Source organism: Drosophila simulans, chromosome 3R (genome assembly GCF_016746395.2).
Source record: "Drosophila simulans strain w501 chromosome 3R, Prin_Dsim_3.1, whole genome shotgun sequence".
Taxonomy (NCBI): Eukaryota; Metazoa; Arthropoda; class Insecta; order Diptera; family Drosophilidae; genus Drosophila; species Drosophila simulans.
This window is the reverse complement of record NC_052523.2, coordinates 16,269,856-16,296,388: the sequence shown is the minus strand read 5'-3', so window position 1 is coordinate 16,296,388 and position 26,533 is coordinate 16,269,856. Positions and strand designations below refer to the sequence as shown.

The 26,533-nt window shown below is 43.9% G+C and overlaps 9 protein-coding genes and 1 long non-coding RNA gene across 11 annotated transcripts in view; 3 read left to right on the top strand and 7 right to left on the bottom strand.

Annotated features, from left to right (window-relative positions):
* Positions 1–18: 18 nt before the first annotated feature.
* LOC6728717 (F-box only protein 11) lies at positions 19–5,893 on the bottom strand. The gene is made up of 4 exons (XM_039294671.2): positions 3,012–5,893; positions 2,730–2,910; positions 1,592–2,666; positions 19–1,518 (listed from the first exon to the last, which is right to left on the bottom strand). Exons 1-4 carry the CDS (start codon positions 5,175–5,177, stop codon positions 1,389–1,391), a joined length of 3,552 nt encoding a protein of 1,183 aa, XP_039150605.1. The 5' UTR covers positions 5,178–5,893; the 3' UTR covers positions 19–1,388.
* A 3,339-nt stretch (positions 5,894–9,232) lies between these two features.
* LOC6728716 (elongation of very long chain fatty acids protein F) lies at positions 9,233–10,388 on the top strand. The gene is made up of 2 exons (XM_002104016.4): positions 9,233–9,525; positions 9,734–10,388. The coding sequence occupies exons 1-2, from the start codon at positions 9,301–9,303 to the stop codon at positions 10,304–10,306; spliced, it is 798 nt and encodes a 265-aa protein (XP_002104052.1). The 5' UTR covers positions 9,233–9,300; the 3' UTR covers positions 10,307–10,388.
* A 404-nt stretch (positions 10,389–10,792) lies between these two features.
* On the top strand, positions 10,793–11,810 carry LOC6728715 (elongation of very long chain fatty acids protein F). The gene is made up of 2 exons (XM_016175065.3): positions 10,793–11,089; positions 11,155–11,810. Exons 1-2 carry the CDS (start codon positions 10,889–10,891, stop codon positions 11,737–11,739), a joined length of 786 nt encoding a protein of 261 aa, XP_016035378.1. The 5' UTR covers positions 10,793–10,888; the 3' UTR covers positions 11,740–11,810.
* Positions 11,811–12,698: 888 nt separating this feature from the next.
* On the bottom strand, positions 12,699–13,740 carry LOC6728714 (elongation of very long chain fatty acids protein F). Its single transcript, XM_002104014.4, has 2 exons — positions 13,467–13,740; positions 12,699–13,394 (listed from the first exon to the last, which is right to left on the bottom strand). The coding sequence occupies exons 1-2, from the start codon at positions 13,680–13,682 to the stop codon at positions 12,822–12,824; spliced, it is 789 nt and encodes a 262-aa protein (XP_002104050.1). The 5' UTR covers positions 13,683–13,740; the 3' UTR covers positions 12,699–12,821.
* Positions 13,741–14,103: 363 nt separating this feature from the next.
* Positions 14,104–15,119, bottom strand: LOC6728713 (elongation of very long chain fatty acids protein F). The gene is made up of 2 exons (XM_002104013.4): positions 14,838–15,119; positions 14,104–14,771 (listed from the first exon to the last, which is right to left on the bottom strand). Exons 1-2 carry the CDS (start codon positions 15,063–15,065, stop codon positions 14,202–14,204), a joined length of 798 nt encoding a protein of 265 aa, XP_002104049.1. The 5' UTR covers positions 15,066–15,119; the 3' UTR covers positions 14,104–14,201.
* A 539-nt stretch (positions 15,120–15,658) lies between these two features.
* On the bottom strand, positions 15,659–16,607 carry LOC6728712 (elongation of very long chain fatty acids protein F). Its single transcript, XM_002104012.4, has 2 exons — positions 16,327–16,607; positions 15,659–16,261 (listed from the first exon to the last, which is right to left on the bottom strand). Exons 1-2 carry the CDS (start codon positions 16,552–16,554, stop codon positions 15,695–15,697), a joined length of 795 nt encoding a protein of 264 aa, XP_002104048.2. The 5' UTR covers positions 16,555–16,607; the 3' UTR covers positions 15,659–15,694.
* A 585-nt stretch (positions 16,608–17,192) lies between these two features.
* On the bottom strand, positions 17,193–17,880 carry LOC6728711. Its single transcript, XM_016177082.3, has 2 exons — positions 17,708–17,880; positions 17,193–17,648 (listed from the first exon to the last, which is right to left on the bottom strand). Exons 1-2 carry the CDS (start codon positions 17,798–17,800, stop codon positions 17,334–17,336), a joined length of 408 nt encoding a protein of 135 aa, XP_016035377.1. The 5' UTR covers positions 17,801–17,880; the 3' UTR covers positions 17,193–17,333.
* Positions 17,881–17,901: 21 nt separating this feature from the next.
* Positions 17,902–19,103, top strand: LOC123327278. Of its 2 annotated transcripts, none has more exons than XR_006541895.1 (2): positions 17,902–18,912; positions 18,995–19,103. It is a non-coding gene; the product is annotated as an uncharacterized LOC123327278 (long non-coding RNA). The 2 variants fall into 2 exon arrangements; XR_006541894.1 differs by having other exon boundaries at positions 17,902–18,926.
* Positions 19,104–19,688: 585 nt separating this feature from the next.
* On the bottom strand, positions 19,689–20,368 carry LOC27208534. The gene has a single exon (XM_016184100.3). It carries the CDS (start codon positions 20,264–20,266, stop codon positions 19,787–19,789), a length of 480 nt encoding a protein of 159 aa, XP_016035375.1. The 5' UTR covers positions 20,267–20,368; the 3' UTR covers positions 19,689–19,786.
* Positions 20,369–22,836: 2,468 nt separating this feature from the next.
* Positions 22,837–26,533, bottom strand: part of LOC6728709 (protein tipE) — a 29,724-nt gene continuing 26,027 nt past the window's right edge. The window contains exon 3 of the mRNA XM_002104009.4: positions 22,837–25,534. Coding sequence (XP_002104045.3) covers positions 25,465–25,534 — 70 coding nt within the window. The 3' untranslated portion in view covers positions 22,837–25,464. The remainder of the gene's footprint in view (positions 25,535–26,533) is intronic.

Here is a 26,533-nt window from a genome sequence, read left to right as displayed (position 1 = left end):
ATTTCAAATATTAGCTTATACCTTGTGTATATAATATAAGTATGTATATTTAGTTGTTTGTCCAAGTCAAGGGCGACGTTATTAGCTTGCATAGGTAACACATTAAAATCAATTTCTACATAGTATAGTCGCACGTCGAGGACGCACTTAAATTTTTGTTAGTAAAACAATACAATCGGATGTTCGTATATTTCATATAGTTGAATATAGAATATAGTATGCAGTATTTATGTGGTTATTTGATCCGTACAGCAATAAATGGCCTACGAAGGTGAACCGTTGCGGAAAACACGGGCAAACAAATATAAATAAAATGTAAGGCAATAAAAACAAAATACTTAATTCACACGCAGTTATCGGATAATGTCATCTATGCAATAGTTATGGGTTTTGCGTTCACTTACATCTAGGCTACTACAGACTTAAATTATAAAAATGATTCGCATAATTCGAATACTCGGCCCGAAGACAAACTAAATACTAAACTTTTCATCAACTTACTGGACTAAAATGACACATGGCTTGTTTCTATTTCTCGTTTAAGTTTGAGCTACAAATTTGTTCTACAACATTTAGACATGAAATATTGCTTGGTATTTTACGCTTGGTAAAAGGCTTTTGATTTTGTATCCTGTCCGTGTGCTGCATCCGTAGAATTCTCATGAATATATATGAATATATATATTTATAGTGTGCTGCTGTATAATTATGTTATGTGTTTACTATACTCGTATATTCATAGGTTAGTTTGCTGAAGCATTGGCTGCCGCTAATCTAGTTTGTTGTTAATACTTAGAATTGCTTTCTTCGAATTGTTGTTAGTCAGGGGGCATCTTACTCGGTTCGCCTGTGTATGTGTATATCGCTTATGAATATATCTTATGCCTACACGTAGTTTATGTTAATTGATGTACTTTTAAAATCTCTACTAATCTACATTACAAAATTGTTCTTCACTGGGTTTTCGAGAGGGCTCTTTTGCGCCTCCTTCGTTTACATTTCGACGTACAAACAAATGCACTGTGTATTTAAGGTGTTGCTCCTTTTTAGTTGTTGTTCATTCGTTGTGACATAAATGGGAAAAGTTTCAGTGGTTTTTGCATTGATTTATCCGTTTCATGCTCAGTTAAAAAGTGAAAACTTTGCGTGTGAGTTCGTGTTAAACTAAATTGCACATTGAGTAAAATTTTGAACGCAAGAATAATTAGTTATTATTTACATACAATTAATTGTATTGTGTATAGTTTTTTGTTTTGCTTGTTGGGTTTGGGTTTCTTTCGAATATTTACAGCAACGCGTGAGATGTGCGAGAGATTTGAGAGCTTGGCCTTAACGACTTAAGATATAGCTATAGTTGGAACCGCGGATTAGCTGCCGTTGTGGGTTCTCTAGTTGACCATCAGTGTGTGTGATTCCATAGGGGCTGCCGAGTCGTAGAGTGTGTCCGTGTCCTGAGTGGGTTCGCCCTGCAGTTGACACTGATTGGACAGGGTGCCAGCACCGCAGTCGCAAAAGAAGCTGCAAGATATAAACAAATATATATTTATAAAATATAAGAATACAATGCATTAGTTCTTCGCTGCGCACTTACCGATCGTGTCGTATAAACTCGACGTCATGACCAGCATGACAATTCTTAATGCAATTGACGCATATGGCGTTGCGGTCGGTTGTGTTGCAGGTCTGGCAGCGGTAGAAGTCGTGCATGGGAAAGGAGGTGTAGCTGCTAATCTTGTACAGGCACTGCCCGCTGGATACGGCCTTCTCCACCTCGTCCTCGTTGTTGAAGATGTTGTTGCCCCGCGTTATGGGCTGAACGCCGCTGGCTAGGCACAGCCCACCGAACTTGTTCTTGAATATCTGATTATGCTCAAGCGTGGCGGTGGCATTGTTGGTTATCTCCACGCCCGCCGCCTGGCCATCGTAAATGCGATTCCGTCGCAGGATTGGGTGCGATTGTGTCGAGATGAGTACTCCGGCCTGTGTGTTGCGGAAAATATCGTTTTCCTCAAGGATGCCCTTGCCGCCGTTGAAGATGCAGATGCCGCCATCACGACCGTCGTAGATCTTGTTGCGCTTTAGCGTCGGATTGGAGTCCGTTTTAATCCAAACACCGGCCATGGCATTGTCGAATATCTCATTCTGCTCCAACAAGCCCAGACCACCATTATACACCAGTACTCCACCATTCTGTCCGCCCCAGATCTTGTTGCCGCGTATTACCGGATTGCTGCCCGTGCGGATTTGCACTCCCGAGTACAGGTGGTTGAATATGTCATTGTCCTCTAGCTTTCCATGCCCGTTGTCGTAAAAGTAGACTCCCACCTGCTTCCCCGAATGTATTCGATTGCGTCGCAATACTGGAGTGCTCCCAGTGGTGATCCACACGCCAGCCAGTGTGTTGGAGTACACCTCGTTCTCCTCTATCAGCCCTTGACCCTTCTCGTGTACATATATGCCGCCGTGTTGGCCATGATGGATCTTGTTGTGCCGCACTATGGGATCACTATTGGTGCGAATTTGAATCCCTGCCAGAGCATTCCCATAAATGTTATTGTGTTCGATAAGACCTCGGCCCTCGCCAAAGATGTACACTCCTCCTTGGTGTCCGTTGTAGATCTCGTTTTTGCGGATCGTTGGATTGCTGTTGGAGGTTATCCAGACACCTTGACGGCAAAAAGCGTGTGTTAGATACCATTAATGATCAAGTACTGGCTTTGTAAGCTTACCTGCAAAGTTATTCGAATGAATGCGGTTCTCTATGAACTGACCAAGTCCGTTCTCGTGCACATAAATGCCGCCCGTTTGGCCATGATGGATTTCACACTTGACCACGGTAGGATTGGCTCCGGCCTTAACCTCGAAGCCAGCTATGCGATTGTTGTGGATATCATTCTTCTCAAAGTAGCCCTAAGAAAGGATATCAAACATTAAAATTGTTAATATGATGTTAATGTTATATTCAAAATAAATTACAATGAGTTGTGCTAATGCAATTAGCTTCAGCTTACCATTCCATTTTCGAAGGTAAAGATGCCCACATCCCGACCGTGGTGTATGTGGTTCTCTCGCATAATCGGACTGGCGAAGTTCTTAACCCAAATGCCCGCCAGTGCGTTCCGGCTGATCTCGTTGTGCTCGTATGTTCCCTGGGCGTAGTCGGTGACGTAGAGACCTACATTTTCGCAGTCGCTGATATCGCAGTTTCGAATGACGGGATTGGCGTTGACCCCGCCCACACAGACGGCAGCGCCCACCACCGAGGTAGAGCGAATGATGCAATTGTCTACAGTTGGGGAGCAGTTCTCGCCGATGTCCAGGCAGTAGTGCTTGTGATGCGATACTGTTGATGTGACTTCAGGCGAAAACTTGAGTGTGAGGTAACCCACGTAGGCGTACTTGGCGCCCTCTACAAACATCACAGTGGATCCGGCCTCCCGTTCCAGGATTACTGATTCGGCAACGTTGCCAGGCGCTGCACCAACAAGTGCCACGTCCGAGTCGATGAACAAATATTCCCCCTTGTAATGACCAGCATGTAGGAATATCAATGGTCCGGGATGCTCGGTCGGAGCCACTTGCTCCTCATAGATGTTGACCAGTGCGTTAACGCTGGCGCCACCGACTCCCGCTGACGCACTTGTGTTGGACAGTCCGGCGGATACCACATTGCCGGCACCTGCACCGGCTGGCACAAAAACTCCTGCAGCCGCTCGCTCTTCTGGGTAATCCAGAGCCGCCTGAATGGTGTTGAAGAACACAATACTGCGGCCAGAGCTGCGACGCTCCTGGTAACCAGGACGCACATGCACACCGCGGTACAACTGGCGAAAGCTCTCTTTCCACGGATTAGCGTACTCCGACTCTTCGGGCTTCTCAAATACGAACTTGCACAGTTCCGGGTTGAAGAGCGGCAGGTCGTACTCAAAGACAGACTGATAGAGTCGCTTCCACAGCTCCGTGTCGTTGGCAATGGTGTTAAAGCGCTTGCATACGAGCGCCAGGCGGCATAGGTCCTGTTCCATAAGATACGAGAAGATGGCCAGCAGTACCTCGTCGGGCAGTTCATACTGAAGGTACTGGGCCGCCGTGGGCGCACAACCTGCACCGCCGGACGCTGCTGTTCCAGATCCGGCTGCTTCACCTGTGGCACCCGCAGACGGTCCCATCTCTCCGCCTTGAGTGTAGAGGCGTCGAGACCTTTTCCTCGCCGGCAGCATGTAGTTATTATCCTCGATGGCAGCGCCAACCGGCAGTGCTCCACAATGCTGTTGCGGCACCGAACTGTGGACATTGGGTGGCTGCGCCAGAGTGGCTCCAGTGGTGGGTGCATTGTTCACTGGAAAGGTGGCGCTGGTCGAGGGCGCCTGAACATTGGACGAGGAGCTCGAGGACGAGGCGGACGAAGACGACGAGCTAGAGGAGGAGGACGATGAGGAGCTGGATGGCGAGGCACCCGGATTAACCAGCGGCGGTGAGCTGCTCGATGGTCCTACGAGTATTGCGGCAGCTGCTGCCACGGCGGAAGATGAGCTGGTGGGCCATTGCTCGTGGCTGCTGGCGGAGATCTTTCGGCGCAAGTCGTACGGGCTCTGGTGACTACTTCCGGCAGAAGCGGAGGCTGCAGCTGCTGCGGCGGCGGACGTGCTTGCCGTACTTGATCCGACTGTGGCGCAGGTGGACTTCGAAGTGGTGGTGGAGGAGGAGGCTCCTAGTGCCGGTGGCGTTGACTGGCTGGTGCCGGCGCCCGAACTCTCAGTGGTGTCCATCATTTGCAGGGCATTGTAAAAGCTGCCAGAGAAGCCCGACGAAGCTGCTCCGCTGGATCCACTAGCTCCTTGGCCGCTGTCAAAGTACTCTGCAGAACTGGAGGCTCCTGCTGCAGTAGCTCCGGCGGCTGCTGCTGCCGCCGCTGCAGATCCGGATGTGGATGTGGCGCCACTGCTTCCGCTACTGCTGGCGTTGTTGTTGCCAACGCCAGCACCACCGGAACTACCGGCGGCACTGCTGTTGGAACCGGATGCACTGGCTCCCACACCGGCGGCGGTCACGTTCTGCTGAAGCATGGGGTCCATTATGTTGCCCGTTGGCCGGTTGGGCATCGCTATCCGGTTGGCTCCTTTCCGGCGGGAGCGGCGCACGTAGGTGCGCGATGATGTGAATGAGGCGCTCGGCATCTTCGCTTCACCTGCCCAGCGATGATAAGTTTTCCGCGAGTTAATCAGACCCAAAGACTTTTGCGTTTGAGTTTTCACAGTTTTCCAACCCCATATGCACACGCACTCACACTGGCATACACACACTGGCACATGCACATGCACAATTTGGCGACGACTTTTCGCTCTTTCTCTCGTTCCCCTCACTTCGCTTTCGATGTGGAGTGCCACCGATCGGTTCGGATTGGCTGGCTATATCCTTGGACCCTTTGATTGATTGTTAATTTAGCTACATTTGCTTAAGTTAATCCGTCTGCTGACTGCTCTTCTTATTGCTAGCGAGTGCATGTGTATGTGTGTGCGAGTGTGCCTTTTTCGGGGTTTCTATCCTTTGTCTCTCCTTTGTTTTGTTTTATTTGGTTAGAAGAGCACCGCTAGCGCACACGCTGGTCTGCTCCGTCTCGCTCACTCATTGTTACTCCGTCTCCCCTTTAATTCGTCTTCGCAGCAGACACTCTGATTTCTTTTCGCTTATTTCGCGGCCCAAATAAACACTTTTCACAATGCAAATACGCAAGTTCCATTCAATAGCTTTTGCACTTGACACAATTGAACACTATTATTCCGAAATTTCAGGAGCGAAACCACCTATACTCGGAGTTTTAATTTTAGCGTTCAGTGTGGCCGCTGCTCGACTGATGGAAAATACCAGCTAGCAAACGAAAAAAAACGGCATCGCCTTAAAGTCTTTTGGTATTTTTAAACATCGTTTTTCTGAAATCGATTTTAATATCGATAAGATCGATATATTTTGGGCGCGGATTCAAATTCTTCATATCTATTTTAAATTATAATCCACATTTAATTGTATGCTTTTGTCGCGTTACGCCGAATAGATCTTAACAATATCAATAACAAATAAAGTTTATAGATTTAAAATGCTTGCATTAGGCTGCACTGATTTTGAGAGCGCGTGGTAAACAGCCAACATGCAACCAAGGACTTTAGCTGCTGCAAATCGACAATTAAGGCCGCGCCACGCCCCCTTTGGGTATAAGTTTCATTGTTCACCTGCTTGTCATTGCCGTTTTGCGCCATGTTTTGACTGCTTCATTGAACGAGTGCTCAACATTGAACTTCGCACACGCGATTGCATCGACTATGGGAAATTGAACTTAAATGTTTCTGTTACTGAACTTGTGACCCAAATGCCAAAAGGCACGTGTCAAATGTTAAGCATATTTTATATAAATAGCACCCTTTGGAGTTTGCTGTCCAGCTTTATTCCAATTATTAAACTCAAAAGTTACGAAAATTAGAGGTAGTTTTGAAATAAAACTAATTAGAGATCAGAAATATATAATTTTACATTTTTATGATTTTTGTTTTAATTTAATTGTGTATAATTCATTGACACTCTCAATATATAAACAATTTGAAAACGGTGAATTTTAGATTTTACTGTATTTGTTAACTTTTATAGTGGAAACTTGAGCCATACTGCTGCCCTAAAATGATTTGTTAACCATTTGTTTATATTTTTCTCGACCTATTCGGCGTGTCCTCGTCCTCTCGTAGTTTTCCGTAATTTTTTTCCGGTTTTCGCCGCTTAAACCAGCTTGTAGCTACGTTGTGTTGTTTTGGTCTGCGCTTTGTGGTGCCCATTTAGAGGTCCTACTTCCTTTCCATTCCCTCACCCGGCGTGAATAATAATGGCATACGCATCCCTTTGGTCCGACGCCCACCAAAAAGGGGGGTGGGTGGCTTGACTATGGCCATATGTTCTCGGGGGCCTGGTGTCCTGTGCTCCCCGGCATCCCCTCGCCGCTGACCTCAATAATAATTTCGTCTAATTGCTTCGTAATTATGCCGCGCACATGCTTTTCTTGATTCGCCCGTTGTTGGTAATTCACTTGGCCCCCACGGTTACCTTCCTATCTTCGCTGGTGCGTGCCAGCTCCTCTCCTTTGAGCTCTCGAGGATGTGGACGTGGATGTGGTGGCCTCAAGTGGGCGGTGGTCGGTGGCCTCTGGTGGGTGGAAGCGTCCGAGTCAACCATTTTCGCATATTATTATTTGTCTCCTTTGTTTTGCGCAATTTTTCGTCATTTGCTTCATTTTCTGTCATTAGAGGCATTTAACTTTTTGCTGTTTTGCCTCTTTTCCGATTTGCCTTCATTATTCAGGCGGCCGCCAGTTTTCGCATTTCGGATTCAGGCCGACGGAAAAACTGAGCAAATGGATTTTCCTGTGGTCAAGCTGAAAGCAGGGCAAAAGTGGACAATTAAATTATTATTGCAGCGATATTTAGTCGTATAAACAATATAGTATGTGGAAAATAATAACCACTACCATGTTGTTTTAAAACTTTTCTCAATAATAACTTAAATTCAAATTCCCCTGAAATGTAAGAAATTTCAACTCATTTAGGAGCTGCTACCTTTAAGAAATTCCCCTTTCCATACGAATTTCTTTTGGGGAGTTGCAACCAAGGAGCGGATCAATGTGTGTCAATGGGCCTGTTGCCTCCAATTGAATCCACCTGTCCGCTGGCGGAGTGCCGAGCTGCATGCCTGACATGCAGCAGGATATGCCAAGTCATTTAGATGGAATCGCTCACATTTTTAATGACAACTAATGCGAGTGCCCTGCACCACCACCAACACCACCACCCTTCGCCAACCTAGTTTTTGGGCCCGGCTTAATCACATTTCCAGGAGCTCTCTTTCGGGCACAAGTGTGTATGTCTAATGCGCAAAACTTTTAATTGAGTTTAAAATTGCATGAAGAAGGGACGAACCGAAGGTCCTGTGCCAATGGAAATCGGCAAGTGTAATTAAACGCGAGTGCGTGTGCCATATATACACACATATATGCGCGCTGTTTTTGAAGTGTGTCGGTTTCAATCTCGGTAAATTGCCCATGAAATATTAACTCAACCATAATGAGACGCAATTTGCGTATCTTTCGCAGTTTGGCCAACGAAATTTGTGGCAGGCGCGTAAAATGCCACACATTTGTGCAAGACAAAGGTTGAACCATTTGAATTATAAATGCTGTGGTTTTATGTCTTCGACCTTTTTGCCACCTCCACGCACCTGATGCACCTGTCCGCTCAAAGTACAATGGGAAAATGGAAGCGCCATAATCCTGCTTATTCCGCGCTCAAAGGACACTTTCTGTGACCCAATTATGGCCATGAAATTGTGACACATTGAGGCCTCGCTGCATTCGCCCTCGCCTTCGTACATTCCCTGTAATCCAGTGCCGAATGAAAAATGACTCAATTTGCAATGGCCGGCACACAACAGCACACCTTATATGGGAACCCAATCCCCCCAATTGCCACATATAGTGGTGACCCATCCCATCCCAACCAGCACCGTCATTATTTTCATTTCCACCGCAGCCACAGCTGCTTAATAAGAAGTAATTCTACTTTCCACACGGTTAGTTAGTGGAAAATGACTTGGCTTATGGGTGGAAATTCCCACCCTTTTTCTTCACATCGACAAATGGCTTTTCGGCTGCATGACACCAACAAAAAAATCCAAGTGAAAAGGAAAACTGGCGAGAATGTATGGATCGAACTGCCAGATATCCGCTATAGAGATTCCCGCCATGGTGCACCATGCACCATGTCAAAAGTTGTTTAATTGGAATTCTCAGTGGCGTGAACACTACGTGCATACTCGGCACAATACAATGCGTATAAAACAATTTACAAGCGGCAGAATCGATGTTTTATTGCCATGCTGGCGATTTGCAGTTCAAGTGCAGCGCGAAACTTGAACTTTTGTCATAAAAGTTGAAATAGTTATACAGGGTGGAAAAAAACGGCTTAGTGTTTCTGGTTAAAAAAAGAAAAACACAAATATTGTCTTATTGCCACTCAGGCTTAAGAATTGTCTATAGTATAGTATATATACTCTGAGTACTGTGTGTACTGAGCAAGTGCCATATATACGTGGTATTGCAAAATTACAATTTATGTTAATGCCGCTCTTCTTTATGCTGCGCGACCAGCTCACATTTCCAATTCAATCGAAGCGCATTTGGTTGAGCATAAAAGACTGAACTCTGATTAGTTGCCAGTGAAACATTAGCTCGAGTGGAAGCGGATCGACTTTAGATTTTCGTTCAGAATGGCCGACTTACTCAATGGAACCCTGATCATTTCGGAGGATCCTGTCCGCCTGCCACTCATCGGAAGTCCATGGCCATCGCTGACCATCGTTTCGCTCTATCTGCTGTTCGTCTTGAAGTTGGGCAGGAAGTTCATGGAGAAACGAAAGCCCTACGATCTCCGTGGAGTCATCAGGGCATACAACATTATGCAGATCGTCTACAACGGCGTTGTTCTGATAGCGGTACGTATATAGAACCCAGACGGTCATAGGTCACCACCATTACGCATAATCATTAATATGACATAAATATCAGAGAACTCAATGAATTGACGTTATAAAAATGCATAAACTATCAGTAAATAAAGGTAAATTAACATAGATAACATAACATAACATATAGATATGGATATAGACTTTGTTCTGTACTTACCACATCCTTTGCTTCCAGGGTCTTCACTTTTTGTTCGTCCTGAGGGCCTACGACCTGCGATGCATCACCAAACTGCCGCTGGATCACGAGCTGAAGAGCCGGGAAAGATGGTTGACCTACTCGTACTTCTTCAACAAGTTCATTGATCTGCTGGAGACTGTGTTCTTTGTGCTGCGCAAGAAGCATCGCCAGATATCCTTCCTGCACGTCTTCCACCACCTGGTGATGTCCTTCGGCGGATACCTGCACATCACCTTCAACGGCTACGGAGGCACTCTGTTCCCATTGTGCCTGCTCAATGTGGCGGTCCATGTGATCATGTACGCCTACTACTACCTGTCCTCCGTCAGCAAGGATGTGCAGACGAGTCGGTGGAAGAAGTACATCACCATTGTCCAGCTGGTGCAGTTCATCCTGGTGCTGGCGAACTTCAGCTACACCCTGATGCAGCCCAATTGCAATGCCTCGCGAACTGTGATATATTCTGGCATGTTCGTTTCGACGACCTTCATCCTGATGTTTGCCAACTTCTACATTCACAACTACATACTTAATGGTAGCAAACAGAAGCGCGCGTTGAAAACCGATTGAGGCCGCAAATCCTTTGAATATGACTGTCGCGATTCCGAGTAACTAATAAACTAGCATTGGAGCACTCAGCACCAAGACTCTACTAACCACCGTATCCACAGCTATCTAAGCACTAGCCCTGGCCAAGTTACTCGCTAGTCTTTTAATATCTTGGAGTCACTTAGCATATCCACGAGGTGCGGCACTTAAAAATCAAAGCTCCCCGAATTCCCACTTAAAATGCACACTACGGCATACGAATGTAAATGCTCCATTTATAGAACCATTGTAACAATTTGTTTTAGCTAGTCACTGAACATTTGTTTCAGTACAGTTCCCGCTTTGTATTGCTGATTGAAATGCAGCTCTATAACTATAACTATATACAGCCATATACATTTCATTCAATAGAAAAGCTCAAGAGTTATAAGGAGAAAGACCTCCGCTTGGGGAACCTACAAAATGACCTATGCATATACATAGCTCGAATTGGTGGTACCGTGGCATAATGTAATTCAGTTCATTCTGTGCCACTTAAGTTCGAGAGCTGAATTTCGAAGTCGGATTAGTCACTATCGATCGCTCTACGCGATTAGATTCGCCATGTTCGCTCCGATAGATCCTGTAAAGATACCCGTTTTCAGCGATCCATGGATCACCATGGCCACGTTGAGCGGCTATCTGCTGTTTGTGCTCAAGCTGGGTCCCAAAATCATGGAGAACCGAAAACCCTTCCATTTGAGTGGCGTCATCAGGGTCTACAACATATTCCAGATCCTTTACAATGGTCTTATACTCGTTTTAGTAAGTATTGGAACTGGAGCTCCTGGACTTCTGCAGGTTCTGATGGGAGGATGCTACTTTTTCAGGGAGTTCACTTCCTGTTTGTCCTGAAAGCCTACCAAATCAGCTGCATTGTCAGCCTGCCGATGGATCACAAATATAAGGATAGAGAGCGTTTGATTTGCATTTTGTACATGCTGAACAAATTCGTAGACCTTGTGGAAACGATTTTCTTCGTGCTCCGCAAGAAGGACAGACAGATATCCTTCCTGCACGTCTTTCACCATTTTGCGATGGCATTTCTGGGATATCTCTACTACTACTTCCACGGCTACGGTGGTGTTGCCTTTCCACAGTGCCTGCTAAACACCGCCGTCCATGTGATTATGTACGCCTACTACTACCTATCCTCGATCAGCCAGGAGCTGCAGCGAAGTCTCTGGTGGAAGAAGTACATCACCATTGCCCAGCTGGTTCAGTTCGGCATAATCCTGCTCCACTGTACCATCACGCTGGCACAGCCAGACTGCGCGGTCAACAGACCTTTGACCTACGGATGCGGATCGCTGTCAGCGTTTTTTGCAGTGATATTTAGCCAATTTTATTACCACAACTACATAAAGCCAGGAGAGAAGTCATCGAAACAGTCAGCGATTCATAAAAATCTTTGAGACTAAAAAATTAACTAAATTTAAACTAAATCATGAGTACACAGCCTAATGATTCCCAAAACAACAAGTGCCGCTTGCCTATTTTTGAATATTTCATATATTTTATAGGTTAAATAAATTTTAAAAAATTCTTTCTTTGAGTCAAACTATTTTTAAGGCAGTCTCAACACTGTCATGCAAAGGGTAGATATAAAAATAGCTAAAAATCGAATGCAAAAAGGGGGAACGCAGGCATGCGACTGCTAAGGGAACTGCACAATGCACGTTTAATGTCATTTAAAACGGTAATTACTCAGCACGCTCGGTGGCACGGCCAGTTGGAGGCCCCCTTTCCGGGGGCCAAGGAGGGACGAAGGACGATGGGCTAAGGACGAAGGACCCGAAAAGCCAGTGCCCAGCCAGGAGCCACTGCACTTGGCTGCGGCTTCGCTTTAATGTTGCCGCATGGCCGCAATTATTCAGCTGGCACTTTGACTCTGATTCGCCGCATGCGATTCCTATGCAAATACGGCCGGCCACGGGTGACCCTTCCGGTGCCATAAATCGCCGGTGCTGGTGCCCAGGTCCAAGCTCGTTCCTAATATTCTAATTAAAAGCAGCATGGAATGTCCAGAGACGTGCTCGGTCCAAGTTCTGCGGAGCATGCAGATCACGTGCAAGGGGAATCCCCTCGATTCGGCAATGGAAACCACGAGTAGTCGAGATGTGGCCGGTGGGATTTATTCCGGACGGAGTCCAACTCCTTGACCTTCTCGACTGCATTTGAATTAACTGTCGATGCATTTGAATTCATCTATTATTCAAACGGCGCATATGCAAATTGTCGACTACACTCGGAGAAACTTATGATGTGTCATCTTATAATTCAAATTAAATTTAAGAAGCCAATGTATTGTAAAAGTAATAATAAAATGTTCGTTGATTACAAATACAATCGTATTAAGTAATAAAAAACAGGATCAGAGTTGGGAATTTTATAAAAATTATTTATGAAAGCTGGAAAGACAATCTTCAATCCTGTGCACCCCAATAGTTGTGCACATACGAATTACCAGTTTTTGATCACAGTGTAGCAGATGCATTCAGTTGACCTTGCCCTTGGACTTGACCTCTTTCGGTCGAATGTAGGTCTTTATGTAGAACTTGGTGAACATCAGAAACATGAAGGCGCTGGCCGAACTTATGACGTAGATGACACCCCGCGACGCCGAGCAGTTGGGCTGGAAGTAGGTGTACATGCAGTGCAGGAACATCATGAGGAACTGCACCAGCTGGCCCAGGGTGAGGTACTTCTTCCACCAGAGGCTCTCCTGCACATTCACGCTCTGCGACGAGGCGTAGTAGTAGCCGTACATGACGATGTGCACCAGGACATTGAACATACAGATCAGGAAGACATGGCCACCGAAACCGTAGAAACGGATCAGCATGTGCGAGGTGAAGACCATGAAGACGTGATGGAACACATGGAGGAACGTGATCTGGCGCTGCTTCTTGCGCAGCACAAAGAATATGGTGTCCATCAGATCGAGCACCTTGTTCAGATGGTACAGGTACGACAGTGTCCTTTCCGTGGACTTTAGCTCGTGATCCTGCGGCAGGACTTGCATGCAGTTCAGGTTGTACGGCTTCTGCACGAATAACAGGTGGATGCCCTGTGTAAGACGGAGAAGTCCATTACAAACGATTGGAAAACTGTGTTCATCGATATCCTTCGACTGACGTACCCCCACAAAAATCACCGAATTGAACAGGACCTGTCCGATGTTGTAGAACTTGAGGACACCTCGCAGCTGGAGCGCCTCATGCTTGTCCATCAGCTTCCTGCCCAGCTTGAGGACAAACAGTAGATACACCGTGATGATGATCACCGAGGTGCGGATACTGCCCGCCAGCGGCAGCTGGACAGGATCGGCCAAGGGCTTATCGAACACCTCGAACATTTTCGCGCACGACTTATCGGATGACTTGACTTTTAGCTTCTGTGCTTTCTTTCTTGCCCGATAGCCACTATACTATTACCTATTTGCTAATTACATTAGTGCAAATTTCCGGTATGTTTAACCCACTATCAACCTTCAACTTGAATACTTAAAGCTTTGCAAGTCAAACTAAATATAAGTAACAGTTCAACTATGTTTTTATTTTCGACATTTTTTTAATCAGCAGAGTCATTATTTAGAAAATTATTCCTTTTGACATTATTGTCAATCCAAAAAAAAAAAAATGTTCTACATTTATATAAAATTGGCGAGACCCAATTAAAAGGGTATTTTGCATATTTAATAGTATTCAATAGCATTCGAGTGAATAGAAAGTTCTAGAAACCAACAAATATATCCCATTGGTCTATGTATAATATACGATACATATAAAAAGAATTTATTTGTTATACCAAAAGCATTTATAAATGACATTGATTAATATAAGGAACAGTGATATTATATATTAATTAGTTTTGCTCATCGTCCCACCGCCGAGTTGGTTTTCTTGGGAAGAATGTAGGTGCGGACGTAGAAGTTGCTGAATAGGATTATAAATACTACAGAGACCATTGAGCCCCAAGTTGCCGATAATCGGGATGTTTGGCAATCAGCTTGCCGGAGGATATAGACGCTGTGCGAGAATACGATAACGAACTGGACAAGCTGGACGACTGTGATGTACTTCTTCCACCAGAGATCGCCACCCGAGTTCCGATTGAGGGAGGACTGGTAGTAGTAGGTGTACATCATGGTGTGCACCACCACGTTGAAGGTGACCAAGAAGAGCCCATGGCCGCCGTATCCATAATAATACAGGTACAAGAAGCCTGCGTACACCATGTATACGTGGTGGAAGACGTGCAGGAAGGATATCTGGCGATACTTCTTTCTGAGTATAAAGAACACAGTCTCCAGCAGATCCATGATCTTGTTGAAGAAGTAGGAGTAGCTGACCCAGCGCTCCCAGTTCTTGTACTCATGATCCAACGGCAGATTGGCGATGCAACTGAAGTTATAGTTGCCAGGACCAATCATGAAGTGCACACACTTTAAGTTTGGAGATAAATATAATAATTATTAATATCTATTTGTTAAACTAAGAGCATTACTTACAAAGACTAGCATAATGGCATTGTATGCGATTTGCACGATGTTGTAGATCTTGATAGCACTATCCAGATTGTAGGGCTTTCGATTCTGCATAAACCATGGACCCACAAGTTTTATGAAGACTAGGTAGATTCCCAGGATGGTCAGCACGGGCCAGTGGCTGCCGGTCAAGGGAAGGCGCACAGGATCCGGCGGCGATCGATTCAGGAAGTCCAGCATATGGGCAATCATGTCGGATATCTAAGTGTTATCGACGTCGGTGGAACAGCGACTGATATATACATTATTTAAATGGACTGCCGTCGAGAACTGGAATGGTAATCTGCTCGTTTTCGAGGCTGATTTAAGTGTGTGTTTCTATTATACAAATACCTACATACGTAAGCAAAACCTATTACGCCGACCATATAAGAGGGTATCGCGGTCACAAAATAAGGAAAATAGGTGTCCATCGCTTGGAATGCCGGATATGTTATCCACTGTCTCCTGGTTACGAAAGATAAAATAATGGCATTCGTATCTAGCTCTTAATGTAGTCCAGTTTTTAATGCAGTCTAGTTTTTAATGCCTCTTGACGTAATAACTTTAACGTATTCTAAGATCAATGGATTTAATATAATTCTACACGTGTCACTCCTAATTATGTCTACCTACACTTTGATATTTAAAATTTATAATTTCGTAGAGATAGCATACAATTTCGGGCAAGTCTTGTGTTTTTCCACCTTTTCCATCATATTATCCAACCGAATATCAGTCATTACTACTAAACAAATATACAATTCAAATACATCTTTATGTTTTTTATTAACTCTAAAATTAAAATAGGTTTCTCAATAGAGATGATGACTGGCTCTAGCTTAAATGTTTTTCTGTTTCGTTTTCTTGGGTCGAATATAGGCATGAAAATAGAAGTTACTAAATAAGATGATGAACACAACGGAGATGCTGCCGGCACAGGTGGCCGAGAACCGGGCAGATGGACAGTCCGGTTGCTTCAGGGTGTAGATACTGTGCCCCAGAACGATTCCGAACTGGATGAGCTGAACGATGGTGATGTACTTCTTCCACCACAGATCGCCCTTTGAGTCGCGATTGAGCGACGACTGGTAGTAGTAGCTGTACATCATGATGTGCACGACGACGTTGAAGAAGCACATGAAGAACCCATGGCCACCGTATCCGTAGTAGTACAGATACATGAAGCTGAAGTACAGCATGTACATGTGATGGAAGATGTGCAGGAAGGATATCTGGCGATCCTTCTTACGCAGCACAAAGAAGACCGTCTCCAGCAGATCGAGCAGCTTGTTGAAGAAGTACGAGTACGTGAGCCAGCGCTCCCAGGTCTTGTACTCATGATCCGGCGGCAGGTTCTTGATGCACCTGAAGTTATAGTCACCGGGTCCCAGCATAAAGTGAACAGCCTGTAAAGTGGGATTTCTATAATAAACAGTACGTGATGGTTGATATTTTGGAGGGGGAAACTCACAAAAGAGCACATGATGACATTGTACCCGATCTGCATGATGTTGTAGGCCTTTATCAGACCGCGAAGGTCAAAGGGCTTTCGATGCCGCATGATCGTTGGACCCACTATCTTCACGAAGAGCAGATAGGTGGCCAATACCATTAGGACGGGCTTGTGGCTGGCCAGGAGTGGCAGGCGCACAGGATCGGGTGGGGATTTGCCCAAAAAGTCCACAAGATCACCCAACATTGCGATTGTGTGTGCTTTCCGTGGATCGTTGGAAACGCGACTAATTTTATTGTGGTCTATAAGCTTCGATTAACACGCTTAATTAGTATGGTAATTTAGGCGTAAGTACGACAAGCAGGGTTTACCAATACTCGAAGCATGCGACAGATGCATGATTTGTGTTTATATACCCTATAAATTTGAAGAGCCTGAGGAGACAGACAGTGAAAATAACCATGAAAACTGGATTCCCCTTGGCTTTAAATCAATACCAATAATGCAAAACTTTCCACGGACCTTCGCAACTTTAAGCATGATTATGGAAATTCCATTAAAAGTTTAATGGGCTACCGGGAAATGTTCGAAAATCACGCACATGCGAAACGCAAGCGTTACAAAAAGATGGGCGGCCATTTTCGTATCGCATCGGGTTACGCAGTGGGCGTGGCCAAACTGCAACTGCAGGTAGTACTATACAAAGCGGATGCGAAAATGGGACACAAACAAATACCGCCACATCACGCACATCCGGTGCAACAAAAGTGGCAACAGCCAAAACAAATTTGGAACTAAATACGGGTTGTGTCGGCATCTAGTGCACTTATTTAAATGCAATAGTGGGTTTAAACACAATGTACATATAGATTTCACTATGTCGAAAACAACTTTGAAAGAGTCTACCAAATTCGTTGTGTTTTTTATTGAGCGCTTCGAAAAATGCCAATGAGTTGATGTCGAAACTAGCCTAATTAGATACCAGTCGCTGGCTTATAAAAATGAAAAATCAGGCCAAGAACAAATCACTCGTTGTCGGCTGTCTCACAAACAGCCACATACTTGCGATTCTTAATTACCACAGTTTGCATGAGTAGAGGTGTGACCTTCGGAATCCGATGCACCTTAGGTGGATCGATTACACGGAGATTGTAGCTTTGGAGAGGGCGCATCATCTGTTCCTTCTTCTCAGTTTCCAGATCAACTGCTTTCTTGGCTATCCCTTCGCTTTTATCCTCGCAGGTGATCCTTTTTATTTTCGTCTGCTTGGCAGCTCCATTCTTTTTACGATTCTCAGCTTCAATCTGCTTTTTTTCCTGAAACGTGCCTTTAAAGCAAATCTGCAAGATTTAACACGAGTTTACAATTTCCACATAACTAGACACTCTGACTTTCATACTGGGCACACGTAGATTAGCTTTAAGGTCACAGGATCCTTTACCATCTTCCTGGTTCTCACGTTGCACATAGAACAGGCGGAAAAAGGTGGCATTTTTAAATTAATTTTCTATAATAATCAAGCAAGTTGCACCACGTGGCGAATAGTAGGACCTTGTGCAGCTAAATGTTTTTTTGACAGTGACAGCATTGTTTTGGCCATTTTCGATAAGCCAATTAATTTTGGTATTTCATGTATGTATGTATATGCCAGGGCTGAGGACTTTAAACTTAAAAATCTGAATGCATCCCTGGGAATTTTATCAACATTCATTAGCATTCGTTGCCAAATTGCTCAACTTTTTAAGTGCTTTGATTTGCATTGCATTGTGAGTGGAAAGTGGACATGAATGTGGATGTGGGGGCAGTAGCGCTGGCTTGGCAACTGCACCCAGTTTTCAAGCGCATCTGCATCCGAAGTTGAAAGCTGATACCGAATCCTGTGTAAACGACCTTTGATGTGGGCCTGGTTGGTTGGTTGGTTGGTTGGTTGGCCGTTGGTTTAGTCTCGACTCGTATTCGCATTAACGCCATTAGGCCAATTTGGCACTTTGCCCTGGCCCCGAAAAGGCGCGCACGGAGAACTTTCACAAACAAAGGTAACAAACGGCGTCAGGATGTTGCAATAGCTCTTCTGCTGCGCCACCACCTCGAAAGCCACCCGAGAAGCAGCCAAGAGTCACCCAACTGGCGCGCTCCTCCTGGCCGTTCCACTCCATGCCACTCACATGCCAATGCCCGTGTAAATAAAAGTCAAGTGAGGAAAACAAATAAATTAGAAGCGCATCCTCCGCTCGTTGGCAACGGGCATTTCTCTTCGTTATTGCGCGACTGCCTTTAATTACGACACCAGGCGGCTGAAAGGAGCTGGAGCTGCTGCTGCAAGGTCCTGCCCAGGGATTCCCCCACTTTCACCAATTTCCACTTTCCAGTGCCCCCACGTCTGCCCACTGCCACGTCGTGCTCCGTGCACCGCCGCAGCGCAGCATCCTCAATTTATGTTTATTTGAAAGCTGTTGCACTTGACTAATGTCCTCTCCGTCTGTCCTCTCATCCTGCCACTTAGCGGGATGCGGCGACATTCGCAGGCTCTTGGACTTTGGCCATCTGGTATTTAAGCCATCAAATCCACATCATTTTGGCCAGGAGGCTGTTCAGGATGAGCAAGTGAGTAAGACAAGGTAATTCTTATCGAACTTTACTATGTTATAAAACATTTATTACATATTATATATTATTTTGTACATAGGACGACTGTACCCCAAACGACTCCATCAATAAAGAAATCGATCTATTGATCCACAATCCAAGTGGATCCCTTGCCGTGGACTTCCCGGAATAAATTCGATTGTAATTGACGGCGCATTTGATTTATTAGTTTTCTCATTAAACAAATTGTTGAACAATGCCGGGCCAAGAACAATACACTGTGCGACATTCCATGCCACACGCACCCATACTACATACTACCCACTCGCCCAGCACTTGCGTTTATTTATGTAGATTGATGGTCATTCGTGTAAACACATCCATTGACGTAAATTTGAATAAACATTTTCATTAGCAAAATGTCCATGAGCCCCCGGAGACAGTCGGAGCTCGATATCTGATGGGCAATGGACGATGGACGATGGTAATGATGACCTGGCAATCACATTTGCTCAATTGGATTCGACTTGGTCGCTGCCCGGATTTTGGGTAATTTATTACACCAGCTAAAAGTGCCAATTACAAGGCATCCGATTCAATCCTTTCCACGATTCCCAGGCCAGCAATTGACCTTTGGTCAAATTGGTAATGGCCCATTATTACATAAACATCTGTCAGTTTTTGAACAGTTTCTAAATTTAAAACATTTTAAGTTGTGCACATTTTAAATTGCCTAAACATCAGTAGTTATTCTGCTAAGAAAACCATAGAAAATAGTTTACAAATTACCAAAAGGTATATAATTACTTTATTATATCACGTTATCAAAATGTATAAATGTATATTTCTAAGAAATATTTGTACTTTCATTTGCATTAAAAGTGGATGGCAGCTACAAATTTTGTTTTCTATTTTCTGAAGAAACGGTGGGTATATCTGCAAGCAGGTCGATATTGTGCTGAAACATCACCGTGTCTTCATCCACGATATCCGGCACATTCCAATAGTCTTCATTGACTTCGTATTTGGGATTCTTGTCGAAGAAGGGACCGGTGAGTACGGAGAGCTGGAACTGCTGGCGAATCTTTTGGAACAGCTCCATTTTCTGCTGGCGCTGCAACCTCACCTCCGCAATCACGCGTTGGAACGTGGGGTCCATTTGGCTCATGTCCTGGGCAACCGAACGGCGAACAAAGCTCACAAGGAGAGCCTTCGATTGGTCGACGGTCAGTCTCAGTCTGTCCATTGGTTTCTTTCCGGCCCAAACAGTGAAGCAGCGGGCACACAGTCCAGTCGGGAAATGGTACACCAAATTGAAGCACATCTCACATTTGGTAATTTCCAGAAGAGGATTACGGCGGAGTGGGTCCATTTTGTCAGTCACTGGAATATCTTTAGCAAATGCAACTCCCTTCGAAATGTGCTCTGTCACTCGATAGTCTTGAACGCATGCCACTTTTCTGCCTAACCTCAAAAAGGTTCGATAATAAATCTCTAAAAATAGGGTTAACACCTTTACAATGGATTCTTATTGGAATTTATGTGCCAATTGTTTTTGAATTCAAATCAAGAACTTGATCGACCGTTAAAATATATTTTTGGCACGGTTATATTTTTTATAGTAATTTAGCGATATTTACTACATGTTAAAGTGACGCAGTGCCTGCAATTTTAGTGTAAATACAAATTCCATGCATTCCCCATCAAATTAATGAAATAAAAAAGTTGCTCCCGCCAGCAAGTGGTTTTCCACCCACTTTGTCAGGTGAATTCATCCACATTTATCAGATGTAAAAATCTGCAGCTCCCAAAGCAAGGACTTCTTAAACCTTAACTCTTTTGACGGTCGTCGCTGCTCTCTTTTTTTCCTCCAGCTCAAAACGGAATTCGTTTAATTTCTTAAATTGAAATTATGGTAATTTCCTGCAGTCATGCGAACCTTTTCATACCCGTTCGTGTCTGGCCGGAACCAATGACGAGCGGGCCTGGGCCGGATGGAGGCGCCTCCCTTCGCCGGCTGATGGCTGTTAGCTAACCGAAAGTCAAGTTCATAAATTTAAGGCCCACGGTGCGAGGAGAACTACCTGTCCAGGTTTCGGTGGTCGCACTCATCGCACTCACTCACTGCAGCAGCACGCCTCATGGCTCAATCCGCCAGCCGCCCCAATCCTCGTGCCCCTCTCCTGGCCCAGACCATTTGCCTGACGCCTCCAATCCGAAGGTTGGAGCCCGGCTAATCGATAGCTCTCCATGGCGATGGACGGGGTGGGTGTTGATTTATGGCATTGCCGACGCACCGAAACTCGCTCCGGGATCCGACGAAAGTGACACATTAATGTGTTCAATTGAAGTGCCAACTACCTGCCGCTTTGCTCCTCCTCATCCGCAGCGCAGGTGGAGACGGAGGCGGAGTCGGAGGAGCAGCCAGGACAGTTGGAAACAAAAAGCGCCCCCGGTGCTCTGGCAGCTTGTTAAGCTCGTTGTTCTCTCAATTGCTCCGCCAAGTGGAGCCCTTCCTTCCAATTTGCGCATTTTCGAGCCATCAATCGCTGGGATACGGTACTCAGTGGTGGGCAGGGTACAATGTCTTCATATGAGTTCATGAAAAGGTAAATTCCTGAGATATGTTTGTAACTCAACTCAATACTACAGATATTTAAATGAAATAAGGATTGTACTTAATATTTCAACATATCTAGATTTTAGCTTAAGATTGGATATTTGATGTATCCAAGTGTATGTAGATACGAGGAAGATTTTCCAATGGCTACTAGTTACCTGTTGAGGAAACGCGTAGCCCGCGGAGCTGCGTTCTTGTAGCGATTTGTGCTCGCAACTTTGTGGCAGCTTCCGGTATGAGGGACTCGCTTCCTGCCCCACTAATCGATGAAGGATCAACTGGGGCTTACGGTTATGACATCGTTCCCTTTTGCTCCCTAAACTTTTTCCCACCCAGTGTGTTTGTAGTATTCCAGCACAGAGAACGACCGCAGAGTTGGGCTAACTCAGTTTTCGGGTTGCGTAGGGCAAACAACTTGAATCGAAGGCTGTGGCTGCTGTTTGCTGGATCCTGGTTTCTTCGTTCCTGGTATCTGGCAGAAACCACGACAGTTCCTTTTTTCCCATACGCGAACACAACAAACGCACCAGGCGATGGAAAATCAGTGGAGTGGGGGCAACGAGGGATTGTGGCATGGAGATTGTGTTTGCCAATGCTACAGCTCAAGTGTAAACATCATCTGGTGGCAAGGATGTGCGGATGAACTTTCCCATAAGGCGGGGAAATGAGCACAGAAACAAAATTCTGCGCGGGAAGGATATACTGGTGGAAAAAAGTTCTCGATGTTCTTAGAAAACTTTATCATTGAATTATGAAAACTGCAAATTCTCTGTTGAAATATTTGAAATTGCGAAAATGGAGTCTTGGATATGCAGCAAAAGAGGTTGCTGCATTTGCTTTGTTTCCCCCAAAACTTTCGGAGTTATAAAATATTCTTGCATACTTTTAGGAACATTTATTATTAACAGAGTTTAAAGCCTTCCAGTGATTTGCATAGCTCCAGGGATTTCGCCCAGTGTAGATGGTCTACCCATCCCCACCAAATCCCCTGAGCCGAGATGTTGCACGTGTGTGCTCCTATGCGTTGGCTTCTGGTGGCTCCACCAGCGATGGATGCCTTTGATTTCATTTCACTTCATTTCATTTTGTTGCCGGTGGAGGCAAACTCGCGGCTGCGTCGCCACACGGCGCACCACCCAATCCCCCACCTCGATGGTGATGGGGTTCCTTCCCTGAACTCATTTTGCATTTGAGGATAACCAGCGGCCTGGAATGACGGACGGCGGATGCCATCGGATAATCTCTGCCGCCTGGTGATTTTGCACGGAGATCCCGTGGACTTCTGTTATTTAGTTGATAGAATTAAAAAGCCAGGGTTTGAATCTGTTTTCTTATGTTCGTTTTTAATTTCCTTCAATAATATGTATGTCTCATTTATAATTCAATATGCGTTCTAGTTCTATTATTTTCCATTATTTCTCTCGTCGTTATATGTGGTATAAATTAATGTCAATTGTTTAATGCGTGTGTGTGGTGTGTGTGTCCGCTTCAAAATGCCGGACAGGCTCTTAAGTTGATCGAATTTATGAAAAAAAAATCGAATTTCCTTGCACTGACTAAGCCAATTTGCGGTGTATAAAAAATCATTGTGCACACAATTCGAATTCAAATTTTCCATTATAACAACAATGATAATAACAATAATAGTAAGAAATACGCGAATGTTTATTGCATTATCTGCGGTAACAACAAAACCAATTAACGAGGGTGTGTAAAAATGGAATAATTTTCACGGCTTCTCCTCAGTTGGTTTGAATTTTCCTATTTGTTGGTTTACTTATCGTATCGTAGTACCTTTGCCCTCTTGCTGTATCTTAAAAAATGTATTAAAATTAGCTTAACTATCAAAATTATATGCACTTTGTTGTAGCTTCATTGAGTTCGTTTGGTTTGTTCTGTTTTTTTTTTATTTGTTTTTTTTTTTTGGTTTCAAAAGTTTCCATTACCAATTTTCTAGTCAGCTTATATACATTTGTTGTTATTTGTGTGTGTTTCTCTGGCTTTAATTGTTATCCTGTGGCTAGGCTCGTCTTAACTATGAACAGTTTGATATTACAAATATAATGCAATTATCCTTGATGCCATCGGTAGCTTTAAATCCTCGTTCTCTTAAGTTTAGTGAGTGGCATTTACATGTATCTACATGAATATCAAAAAACTATGCAGGTTCCTCTAAATCCAACAATGTTCTGCAGCTTATACAAATAAATGTTAACATTCAATATCCCCTAATGTCTCCAATCTCGTTTCGTCCTTTTTCAAAGCCTCTGTATCTCAATGTGGAACAGAATAAGCGGGTTTAGTTACAAATTGGGCGCAGCGTGTCAATGTCCTTCAGATGGAATGATTGAAAAACTCCCTTTAGAACTTAAATATTGTCAAGCACGATGGGGTGTTTGTATGTGTGAGTGTGTGCGTGTGTGTGATCAGCCTCGAAATTAAAGAGAATCATAATGCTATAATGCCATAATGCCAAGTGGGATTGCGATCTAACTACACTACACTAATTGATGGGGAATTGTATAGCAACTTCTAGGCGAAATGTGCGCTGGCGTGCTCCTTGATTGATGATTGATGATGGATGGCGGATGATTGAATCATGATCGAGAAGTTAATTGCTTTTCGTAATTTTTTGTTGTCAACAACAATACTCAATAATATCATATTCCTCTATATATCATTCAAATGATCACAGTCAAAAAACGTTCATTATTGAATTATCCTTTAAACATTTTAACCTTCACTACACAACAAAGATTCGGTTTATTTTACTCGACCAAAAAAACCAATAAGGTAACATTGAGTAATGCAAATAAGAGAAATTTCCCGTTTGAAATTTGACCAAATTCTCTCAACTTGGGGCACTTCGTGAAGGGTATACGAATGTCGTCTAAGACGAGCTCCCATAACCCGATTTCTACTGCGCAAACCAAAAGCGATTGATGGTCGGTTGGGTGGGGGTGTTATATAATGTGGGCGGGCGGATTCTATAGAAAATGAGGCGTGGCGTGTCTACATTTGTGTGGAGCGATTAACCGAAGCGTAAAATGTTTTTTTGCCGCTGGCCGAATTTCCATTTGAATGCATATTTCCAATTGCATATTCGTAACTTCGTTTTTTGTTTTTTATGTTGGTTGCATTTGTAGTTTGGGTTGCTTTTGCTTTCCATGTGATTAGCTGAACATTTTATTGTATTTAATTACTAATGCATTACAAACTTATTCATTACCTAATGCAAAATTGTACACTTAACGTTAATGTTCTCATGTTTTCCACTTTCTCGTTTCCCTTTCAGCAGTACAAAAATTATTCATTGCATTTTCTGTTTCTGTTTAGGTGTGTTTTTGTTGTCTCATTTAGCCATTGTTTTACATCCGTAATGATTCTTCACATTTTAACTAAATTTACACATTGCCAAATTTCGCATATGTACATATATGCACATACATATATGTTGCATACGCGGCTAGAGATACAAATACATTTGCCACTGCCACAGCTTAAAACTAGACTTCGATCTATTTCATTAACCGATTAACACTTCTGTTGGTTTTATCCTCCGGCGTCGGCTGGTTTAAAAATCATTTACGCTAAAAAGTAACTAAATTTAATCAATCTTAGGAATTATTCAGTTGGATCAATTATTAATTTATGTGTGTCTGTCTATGTCCTTTTGTGTCTCATTTATCTGATTCATTTCTGCTCGGCTAGTTGCACTAAAAACCACTGATAGTTTCGCTCGTCGTATCTTCACTTCTTTTTGGCCATCACCCAACTACCGATCCGCCGATCTTTCATCTCCATTCGAAGTTCGTTTGGGGCCGACACTATGTTGGAAGAACAAATAGATTATCCTTGGCTAGTTCCGCAGGACTCGTTATCAGGTTCTGCTAGAAGTCGCTACTTGTCGAGGGATTCCCTAAATTGCTCTCCACAGTGTCGTCCTTGTGTCAGAGGGGCGGCTTGTAGACTTCAATAGCAGGCGTGAGCATATCCACTCGCGTTGATATCGAAGTATCACTGTAAAGGGAAGAAAACACAATTGGTTCAGTTTCAAGTGATATTCATTCATTTATAAATATTATTTAAAAATTTATAAATATTATTTGTTGGTAACAAACTATAAGCTTTTCCGTTTTGTTACCTTTCAGCTAGAGAATTATTGAGATTTTCAAGGGACATCCAATTTTCCAATACGCTAAAACGTACTACTTCATTCTAAACCTTTTGTGATTGCATTTTATTATGCATTAGTTAGCCCTTATATAACTTTAACATCCCAGAGACTTATGGTATAGCCCCGAATAAAGTTGCCTCGCCATAAAAAGTTTAAAGACACAACGCCAAAGGAGGAAAAACATGGGAAAATAGGTGAGTTGGAAAAGGGAAAAGCCAAAAACTTTATCGCACCGTGTGCAGGCAGGCAACTGCTGCTCCTGCTCCTTGCAACTTGCAACACGTTGAGCCGCACAAACAAGGAAAACTAATCCCAGTTTCACCATCAGTCATCCGTGTTTCACTAATTGCATTGCATTGTCCTGGAACTCTGTGTTCCTTTTTCCAGCTGAGTACGATTTTTGAGCCAAGCTGGGTAATTTAGAAAATTTAATCCACTTCTGGCAATCTTTTCATTTTCAGCTTCTATTTGTGAGAGAATGTGTTTTTAGAGCTTTTTTGTTTATTTATAAACATGTGAATTTTTGTTTATTTCCAAACCGAGGCTCTAGATTATTGCAGAACTTCCATAAACATTATTGAAAAAATGTTTTCCTTCCTTAAATGCGAACTCATTCGTATGCACCTATAGTTTCTCAGCCAGCAAAGTGAATGCTCCTGAGGCCAGAGATTTCATTTATTCGGTTCAATTGTTACACTTATTTATTAAACACACTGCCATGTACACTTGTACATATTTTCTTTCATTGCTTGACCCCAAGACCTACGACTGCCTCACCAACTGAGTTTTCCTCAGCTTTCCTCATTTTTCCGCTTTTCCGCACTCCTTGCTTCGTTTGGCGG

Coding starts and splice junctions, on each gene's coding strand:
- LOC6728717 (XM_039294671.2), bottom strand. CDS start 5,177: ATGCCGAGCGCCTCATTCACATCATCGCGCACCTACGTGCGCCGCTCC. Junction 2,911..3,011: donor TTACCTTCGAAAATGGAATG/GTAAGCTGAAGC, acceptor ATCCTTTCTTAG/GGCTACTTTGAGAAGAATGA. Junction 2,667..2,729: donor TCATTCGAATAACTTTGCAG/GTAAGCTTACAA, acceptor TTTGCCGTCAAG/GTGTCTGGATAACCTCCAAC.
- LOC6728716 (XM_002104016.4), top strand. CDS start 9,301: ATGGCCGACTTACTCAATGGAACCCTGATCATTTCGGAGGATCCTGTC. Junction 9,526..9,733: donor ACGGCGTTGTTCTGATAGCG/GTACGTATATAG, acceptor CTTTGCTTCCAG/GGTCTTCACTTTTTGTTCGT.
- LOC27208534 (XM_016184100.3), bottom strand. CDS start 20,266: ATGGACCCACTCCGCCGTAATCCTCTTCTGGAAATTACCAAATGTGAG.
- LOC6728711 (XM_016177082.3), bottom strand. CDS start 17,800: ATGCCACCTTTTTCCGCCTGTTCTATGTGCAACGTGAGAACCAGGAAG. Junction 17,649..17,707: donor AGCTAATCTACGTGTGCCCA/GTATGAAAGTCA, acceptor TAAATCTTGCAG/ATTTGCTTTAAAGGCACGTT.
- LOC6728715 (XM_016175065.3), top strand. CDS start 10,889: ATGTTCGCTCCGATAGATCCTGTAAAGATACCCGTTTTCAGCGATCCA. Junction 11,090..11,154: donor ATGGTCTTATACTCGTTTTA/GTAAGTATTGGA, acceptor CTACTTTTTCAG/GGAGTTCACTTCCTGTTTGT.
- LOC6728714 (XM_002104014.4), bottom strand. CDS start 13,682: ATGTTCGAGGTGTTCGATAAGCCCTTGGCCGATCCTGTCCAGCTGCCG. Junction 13,395..13,466: donor ATTCGGTGATTTTTGTGGGG/GTACGTCAGTCG, acceptor CGTCTTACACAG/GGCATCCACCTGTTATTCGT.
- LOC6728712 (XM_002104012.4), bottom strand. CDS start 16,554: ATGTTGGGTGATCTTGTGGACTTTTTGGGCAAATCCCCACCCGATCCT. Junction 16,262..16,326: donor ATGTCATCATGTGCTCTTTT/GTGAGTTTCCCC, acceptor CCCACTTTACAG/GCTGTTCACTTTATGCTGGG.
- LOC6728713 (XM_002104013.4), bottom strand. CDS start 15,065: ATGATTGCCCATATGCTGGACTTCCTGAATCGATCGCCGCCGGATCCT. Junction 14,772..14,837: donor ATGCCATTATGCTAGTCTTT/GTAAGTAATGCT, acceptor CCAAACTTAAAG/TGTGTGCACTTCATGATTGG.